Here is an 8,681-nt window from a genome sequence, read left to right as displayed (position 1 = left end):
GCTCAAGGCACGCGGGCTTCAGGAGTGGCTCTAGAACGCTGGCTCAGTCGTCATGGAGCACCAGGTTAGTTGCTCCTTGGCATGTGGGATCTTGCCGGACCAGGGATCGAACTGGTGTCCCTTGCTTTGCAAGGCAGATTCTTAACCACTGGACCACCAGGGAAGCCCTCTGTGTCTTTTGTGTCTGTCTGCCTCCATGTCCCTTTCCTTATCCATCTTTCTCAAATACTGCTGTATCTCTCTTCCCTTCTGTATTCCGTTGGCTTTCTTTTTTTTTTTTCATTTATTTTATAATTGAAGGATAATTGCTTTACTATGTGGTGTTGGTTTCTGCTGTACAACAACACAAATCAGTCATAATTATATATATATATATCTCCCCTCCCTCTTGGAGAAGGCAATGGCACCCCACTCCAGTACTCTTGCCTGGAAAATCCCATGGACGGAGGAGCCTGGTGGGCTGCAGTCCATGGGGTCACGAAGAGTCAGATACGACTAAGCGACTTCCCTTTCACTTTTCACTTTCATGCTTTGGGGAAGGAAATGGCAACCCACTCCAGTGTTCTTGCCTGGAGAATCCCAGGGACGGCGGAGCCTGGTGGGCTGCCGTCTACGGGGTTGCACAGAATCGGACATGACTGAAGTGACGCAGCAGCAGCCCCTCCCTCTGGCGCCTCCCTCCCCCCTCCCATTCCACACCTCTGGGTCATCACGGAACACCAGGCTGGGTTCCCTGTGTCAGTCAGCTTTCTTATCACTCACACATGGTCCAGAAGGGCTGCCCCAGGCCTTGCAATGTCACATGCTTCCAAGAAGGGGGGCCCTAGGTTGGCTCAGCCCCTCTCCCCGAGGCAGGCAACATGTCACAAATCTTTGGGCGGCCTGGTGTCTACCCAGGACCAGTCCTTTATGGGGACAAACTGGGACCATGGGATCCAGAAGAGAGCAGGAGGGCCAGTGGGAGGATTGTGTTCCCACCAGGCCGTGGGAGACCCCTGCAGTGGTGGCACTGGTCACGTTCTCTCTCTCTTTTTTAATTGAAGTATAGTCGATCTACAATATTACATCAGTTTCAAATGTATAACATAGTGATTCAGTATTTTTACAAATTATACTCCACTGAGGGCTTCCCAGGTGGTTCAGTGATAAAGAATCTGCCTGCCAAGCTGGAGACACGGGTTCGATCCCTGGGACAGGAAGATGTGGATAAGGAATTGGCGATCCTAAACGACTAAACAGCAACATGCTCCATTGGAAGTTATTATAAAAGAATGGCTCTGCTTCCCTGTGCTGCACAGTATAGCTTCGCTGTTCATTTATACAGTGGTTTGTACCCCTTAATCCCCGCCCCATCTTGGCCCTCCCCGGCCCTCCCCCAGCTGTAACCACTGGTTTGCTCTCTAGATCCATGGGGTCTGTTTCTGTTTGCTGTATTCACTAGTTTATTTTTTAGATTCTACATATAAGAGACAACATACAGTATTTGTCTTTGACTTACTTCACTAAGGATAATACTCTAGGTCCATCCATGAAAGTGAAGTGAAAGTGTTAGTTTAAGCTCACTCTTGTCTGACTCTTTGCAAACCCATGGACTCTAGGCCTCCAGGCTCCTCTGTCCATGGAATTCTCCAAACAAGAATACTGGAGTGGTTAGCCATTCTCTTCTCTAGAGGTCCATCCAAGTTGTTTTGCAAATGGCAAAATTTCGGTTTTTATGACTGAGCAGTATTCCATTTTAATATATAAGCCACGTCTTCTTTATCTATTGGTGGGAACTTAGGTTGCTCCATGTCTTAGTTATTATAACTAGTGCTGCTGTGGACATTGAGGTGCGTGTATCTTTTTGAATTCGTGTTTTCATTTTCTTCAGATACATAACCAGGAGTGGAATTGCTGGATCATATGCTAATTCTATTTTTAGTGTTTTTAGAAATCTCTGTACTGTTTTCCATGGTGACTGTACCAATTTACATTCCCTGTAGACTTTTTGATGCTAGCCTTTCTGAGAGGTGTGCGATGATATCTTATTGTGGTTTTGACTTGCATTTCTCCAATAAGTAGCGATGTTGAGCATCTTTTCATGTGCCTGCTGGCCATCTGTATACCTTCTTTGGAAAAAATGTCTACTTAGGTCTTCTCAGTTCAGTTCAGTCACTCGGCCGTGTCCAACTCTTTGCGACCTTATGGAGTGCAGCACACCAGGCTTCCCTGTCCATCACCAACTCCCAGAGCTTGCTCAAACTCATGTCCATCAAGTCAATGATGCCATTAAACCATCTCATCCTCTGTCGTCCCCTTCTCCTCCTGCCTTCAATCTTACCCAGCATCAGAGTCTTTTCCAATGAGTCAGCTCTTCGCATCAGGTGGCCGAAGTATTAGAGTTTCAGCTTCAGCATCAGTCCTTCCAAGGAATATTCAGGACTGATCTCCTTAAGAATTGACTGGTTGGACCTCCTTGCAGTCTAAGGGACTCTCAAGAGTCTTCTCCAACACCACACTTCACACGCATCAATTCTTTACCACTCAGCTTTCTTTATAGTCCAACTCTCACATCCATACATGACTACTGGAAAAACCATAGCTTTGACTGCTGCTGCTAAGTCGCTTCAGTCATGTCCAACTCTGTGCAACCCCATAGATGGCAGCCCACCAAGTTCTGCCATCCCTGGGATTCTCCAGGCAAGAACACTGGAGCGGGTTACCATTTCCTCCTCCAATGCATGAAAGTAAAAAGTGAAAGTGAAGTTGCTCAGTCGTGTCCAACTCTTTGCGACCCCATGGACTGAAGCCTACCATGCTCCTCCGTCCATGGGATTTTCCAGGCAAGAGTACTGGAGTGGGTTGCCATTGCCTTCTCCATAGCTTTGACTAGACAGACCTTTGTCAGCAAAGTAATGTCTCTGCTTTTTAATATGCTGTCTAGGTTGGTCATAGCTTTTCTTCCAAGGAGCAAGCATCTTTTAATTTCATGGCTGCAGACACCATCTGCAGTGATTTTGGAGCCCAAGAAAATAAAGTCTCTCACTGTTTCCATTGTTTCCCCATTTATTTGCCATGAAGTGATGGGACCAGATGCCATGTTCTTAGTTTTTTGAGTGTTGAGTTTTAAGCCAACTTTTTCACTCTCCTCTTTCACTTTCACCAAGAGGTTCTTTAGTTCCTCTTTGCTTTCTGCCATAAGGGTGATATCCATCCATTTTTAAATCGGGTTGTTTGATTTTTGAATGTTGAATTGTATGAGCTGTTTATATGTTTTGGATATTAACCCCTTATCAGTCAGATTATTTGGAAATATTTTCTCCCATTCCATAGGTTATGTTGGTGGTTTCCTTTGCTGTCCAAAAGCTTTTCAGTTTAACTAGGCCTCATTTGTTTATTTTTGCTTTTATTTCCTTTGACTTAGGAGGCAGATAAAAAAATATTGCTACAATTTATTTTTTATAATTTATTTATTTTTGGTTGCTCTGGGTCTTCGTTGCTGCTCGTGGGCTTTCTCTAGTTGCGGTGAGCAGAGGCTACTCTTCATTGCGGGGCACAGGCTTCTCACTGCAGTGGCTTCTCTTGTTGCAGAGCACAGGCTCTAGGCACACGGGCTTCAGAGTTGCTGCCCATGGGCTCAGATGTGTCAGGTGGGGTAGTTGCTCTACGGCATCTGGGATCTTCCTGGATCAGGGATCAAACCCATGTCCCCTGCGTTGGCAGGCGGATTCTTCCAGCAGACCATCAGGGAAGTCCTATTGCTACAATTTATGTCAAAACGTGTCCTGCCTGTTTTCTTCTAGGAGTTTCATGGTCTTGGTTTTACATGTAGGTCTTTAATCCATTTTGAGTTGACTGTTTTTGTAGGTGGCATTAGAAAATCACGTTCTCTTATTGTCATTTACACACTAAATGGGGAGAGAGCATGTGTGAGCCCACGGCTCCTCTGCCCAGGGCCTGGAGCAGGACCCGTGTGTTGCCAGGGTCCTCAAGTGTTTGTGGACTGACTGACAGACATCATCACTCTGGGATTTAGCTAGAGGAGATACATTCTCACATTGCACCAATGGGCTGGCTGGAGAAAGGTACAGAAGCCCCCTTCCTGCAAGGGCTTAATCAGCACCTGCCCTCCCCTCCCTGGGAACACTGTTTACTTTTTAATGGACAGACATCAAGCACCTGCCATGAGCTGCATACCCTGCGAGGCACCAAGTCTCCAGCAACTGCCTGGATCACAGCAGGTCAGGGCAGAAAGGCTGGCGGTGACTGTGTGGTGACTCGCTCACTGCCCTGCACCCGCCCTCTCTCCCACACCCAGTTAGACAAGCTCAGGACGATCATTGAGAACATGCTGGCCTCGTCCTCCACGCTGCTGTCCATGAGCTTGAACATGGCCCCGCACAAGACCCTGACTACCCTGGCCCCCAGCCAGATCGACCCTGCGGCCACGTGCCCGGCCTGCAGCCTGGACCTGAGCCACCAGGTCAGCATGCTGGTGCAGCGCTACGAGCAGCTCCAGAACATGGTCAGCAACCTGGCTGCCTCCCGGCCCTCCAAGAAGGCCAAGCTGCAGAGTCAGGTGACGCCCCTGCCTCCCTCCTGGGTAGCTGCAAGTGACTGCCCGCCAGGAGCCACCTGGGGAGTCCCCAGGGGAGGGATGTTGGGTCACTTTTGCATGATGGAGCCCTTTAGCAACCGCCCGAAAGTGCCTGGTCTTTCTGTAGGGTCACAGTGAGGGCAGCCATCAAGCTAGCCCTGGGGACAGGGGACTGGGGGGCAGAGCTGGGTCCACGGTGGGATGGGGACAGCATAGCTGGTGGAGGGGTGAAGCAGAGCCATTCTTGTGCCTTGGGGACACTGACATAGCTTTAGGGTTTGTTGCCCGCTCCTTCACACTGGTCTTCTGGTCTGTTTCTCTCTTCCCCTATAAAGGGCAGGCCTGCTGTGGGGAGTGGAGAGCAGGGAGGACCACAAGTCCCTGAGGCCTGTCTCTTGGACTCCAGAATTCACACTTAGCCCAGGGCAGGAGGGGAGACTGTAGACCACATCCCAACTCTCAGGGGCCCCGGGGCAGCTCACCACCTCTACCGATCACCTGCACCAATGGATGGGGCCCCTGGAGGCTAGTCCATGGAGAGGTGGTAGTGGGCTATGATGGCAACCCAGGAGGCCTAAAGTGGGGTCTGATGTCAGCCTGTCCGCTGGGTGATGTTCTAAGGGCTCCCCTGTCGGGGGGGCGGCAATACCCCAGGTGGGGATGGAGGGGCCGCCCCAGGGAGCCTGCCTTTGTCCGGCGTAGGATGAAGAGCTGCTGGGCCACGTCCAGAGCGCCATCCTGCAGGTGCAGGGCGACTGCGAGAAACTCAACATCACCACCAGCAACCTCATCGAAGACCATCGGCAGAAGCAGAAGGACATTGACGTGAGGGCTGGCAGGGTGGTGGGGAGCAGGGCTGGGGCGCGACCGGCTCCCCGCTCCTTATTCTCTGCTCCCTCGGCCTCCCAGGTGCTGTACCAGGGTCTGGAGAAGCTGGAGAAGGAGAAGGCCGACAGGGAACACCTGGAGATGGAAATCGATGTGGTAAGGCCAGGCCTGAAGAAAGGCCACCCAGGGAGGTCCCATCGCTCCCACTCTTGAAAAAGCAGAGAGAGGAGAGGAGCCCAAGGTGGGATGTGGGCTCAGCATCAGAGTTGAGCTACGTGGATCAGGGCCCCGCCGTGGCTCTCTCCCATCTTGGTGGGGGCGCATCTCGTCCCCGTCTCTGGGCAGAAAGCTGACAAGAGTGCCCTGGCGGCCAAAGTGAGCCGCGTCCAGTTCGACGCCACCACGGAGCAGCTGAACCACATGATGCAGGAGCTGGTGGCCAAGATGACGGGGCAGGAGCAGGACTGGCAGAAGATGCTGGACAAGCTCCTGGTGGAGATGGACAACAAGGTGACCCGGGCAACGCCACCTCCTCCAGGCACTGCAGACCCCCACCTGCTTTCTCAGAGCTCACCTGGTCCCCGTCCCCCACTTCCTCCCCCAAGCTGGACCGCCTGGAGTTGGACCCGGTGAAGCAGTCACTGGAGGATCGGTGGAAATCCTTGCGACAGCAGCTCAAAGAGCGCTCTCCACTCTACCAGGCGGACGAGGCAGCCGCCATGCGGAGGTGAGGCCCAGCAGGGGCGAGGGTGGGCTGGCTGGAGGGTCCCCATGTGTGTTCAGAGGGACTGGCAGATCCTATCTGGGACTGTCCGGCCATAGCAAGGGACAGAGCTTGAAAAGCTCTTGTAGCTCAGGCCGATTCATATTATAGCAGAGAGAGGGAAGGGAGTGGGGCGTAAGGTTCTCTGGGCACAGGTGGGATGGGGTCCACAGCCCCCAGAGCTCAGGTCCCAGGGTGACAGGCCCCAGCCCACCAGAGGCAGAGCCTGCGGGGGCAACTCCTCCTGGGGGTGCCTGGCTCATGGCAGCTCGAGTCCCAGCATTTCCATTCCTGGCCACCAGAGGGCTGTCAAGGCTTACACAGGGCACCCACCCGCCGGGGCCCTTGAGAGCCCTGCTGGCTTTGGGTTAGGGTAGATGGGCGCTAGATGTGTGCCCAGAAGTGGGCATCTCTAGTAGCTGATGTGTGCAGGGAGTGGGGCCCAGACCTGCCTCCGGTGGCCTGGGGCCCCGTCCCCCTGGGCGTTGAGTGTCCAGCCTACCAGCCAAACCCTCTGAGTTCTCCATCCCTCCCTTTGGGGCCCTCTGGGCAGGGCTCTCACCCTCTGCGTGTGTCCCATCCCTCACAGGCAGCTCTTGGCACACTTCCACTGCCTCTCATGTGACCGTCCCCTGGAGACACCTGTGACTGGACAGTGAGTACCCCCAGAGGGTGGCCGTGATGGGGGGCGTCTTCTGTCCTCCCTGCCTGCCTCCAGCTCATCTGCTCCTCCTCTGTCTCTGGTCCACTCTATGCCCTGGGCTGCTCTTAGCCCTCGGCCTTCAGCCCCTGGGGTGGGAAGGCTCCTCCGGCAGGTGGAGCGTGAGGAGTGGGTGATGGGTTTGGATGCTGGGGTTTCTCACTCTGACCCTCCTCCCTTCCCTGCCCCTGCCCAGAGTCATCCCCATGACTCCCGTGGGCCCCTGCCTGCCCGGGCACCGCTCCGTCCGCCCCTACACGGTCTTTGAACTGGAGCAGGTTCGGCAGCAGAGCCGCAAGTACGGCGGTGCCGCGGGGTCCTGTGAGGGCTTTGCAGGGGGTCTGGAGGGCGAGAGTGGGGGCTGGGGCGGGGTGATGCTAGGGCGCTTTTTGAAGCAGCTCCCAGCTGTTCGCAGGGCAGGAGCATCAGAGCAGGAGGTGCAGACCTAGTAACCACCTGCCTTTGCGCCCCTGCCAGGCGTCCTGGTGGGACGTTGCCTCTGAGACTTCCCCCCTACCCTGGCCCTTTCCCTGCTCACACTGGGCCTGGGAGGGGGTGTATTTCATGCCCTCAGGGGCTCCTGCCCTCCTCCCCACAGCTTTCCACCTCCTGAGGCTGGGGGTTCAGCAGAAAGGCTGGTTTTCAAAGCTGCCCTTGGAGCCCACGGGGGCCAGGGGTGCGAGGGGGTCCAACGGACTGGGCTGCTCTCCTCTCTGGCTCTCCTGCACGCTCTCGGCTCAGGAAACCCTCCCCGGCAAGCCCGGCCCTGGTCCCTGGGGTTCGGTGGAGGGGGCTCCCACTCCAAAGGGCCCTGCTTCCCAGGGAGGGTGCTGGGGCGTGGCTCACCCCTCCACTGGGCCCGCACCCCACAGCCTGAAGCTAGGCAGCAGCGGCTTCCCGCGGGGGGACCTGGGGCAGGTGGAGCGGAGCGTGGGGCGCCTGCGCACCATGCACTCCAAGATGCTCCTGGACATCGAGAAGGTGCAGATCCACTTTGGGGGCTCCGTCAAGGCCAGCAGCCAGATGATCCGCGAGCTGCTGCAGGCCCAGTGCCTCAGCTCCCCCTGCTACAAACGGTGGGCAGCCGGGCTGGGCCCGGGAGCCTGGCACCAGGGAGGGCAGAGTGTGTGTGTGTGTGTGTGTGTGTGTGTGTGTGTGTAGAGTGGGGCACCAGGGAGGGCAGAGAATGTGTGTCCGTGTGTGTGTGTGTGTGTAGAGTGGGGCACCGGGGAGGGCAGTGTGTGTCCGTGTGTGTGTGTGTAGAGTGGGGCCTCCATGTAGGACAGAGTATGTGATTGTGTATGTCTGTGAGAATGTGAGCGTGCGTGTAAGTGTGTATGAAAATGTGGGTGTGATTATATGTGTGAATGTTTATGCATGTGTTTTTGAGAGAATGCAAGAGAATGTGTATGTGTGAATGTGTGAACATATGTGCGAATGTGTTTGAGAATTTGTGAACACATGTATGTGAATGTATGTGTGAGTGTGTGAATGCGTGTGAACAAGTGTGAGAGAGCACTGTTAAATGTATACTGTATGAGCAGATGAATGTGTGTGTACGCGTGAATGTGCGCATGAATGTGTGAACGCCTGTGTGTGCATTGTGAGTGTGTGAGAGAATGTGTGTATGTCTGCGAACTTATGTGTGAATGTGTGTTTAAGGATCTGTGAATACACGTGTGTGAATGTGTGTATGAGAGAGAGTGTGTGTGTGTGTATGTGTGTGGCCCTCAGGAGGCCACCCTGCTCGCTCACCCCCCGCCCTGTCCTGGCTAAGCGGTGGCCCCTGGAGCACCCCCCTCACCTGCACCCCA

The 8,681-nt window shown here is 54.2% G+C and overlaps 1 protein-coding gene across 1 annotated transcript in view; it reads left to right on the top strand.

Annotated features, from left to right (window-relative positions):
* The window catches only part of QRICH2 (glutamine rich 2), a 26,733-nt gene that overhangs the window by 14,504 nt on the left and 3,548 nt on the right, over window positions 1-8,681 (top strand). Inside the window, exons 9-16 of the mRNA XM_010856207.1 lie at window positions 4,298-4,558; window positions 5,279-5,401; window positions 5,486-5,560; window positions 5,750-5,914; window positions 6,010-6,131; window positions 6,757-6,822; window positions 7,064-7,165; window positions 7,740-7,943. Coding sequence (XP_010854509.1) covers window positions 4,298-4,558; window positions 5,279-5,401; window positions 5,486-5,560; window positions 5,750-5,914; window positions 6,010-6,131; window positions 6,757-6,822; window positions 7,064-7,165; window positions 7,740-7,943 — 1,118 coding nt within the window. The remainder of the gene's footprint in view (window positions 1-4,297; window positions 4,559-5,278; window positions 5,402-5,485; window positions 5,561-5,749; window positions 5,915-6,009; window positions 6,132-6,756; window positions 6,823-7,063; window positions 7,166-7,739; window positions 7,944-8,681) is intronic.

Source organism: Bison bison, unplaced genomic scaffold (genome assembly GCF_000754665.1).
Source record: "Bison bison bison isolate TAMUID 2011002044 unplaced genomic scaffold, Bison_UMD1.0 scf7180017864371, whole genome shotgun sequence".
NCBI lineage: Eukaryota > Metazoa > Chordata > Mammalia > Artiodactyla > Bovidae > Bison > Bison bison.
The sequence above is the reverse complement of the archived record's forward strand: the minus strand, read 5'-3'. Positions and strand labels throughout refer to the sequence as shown.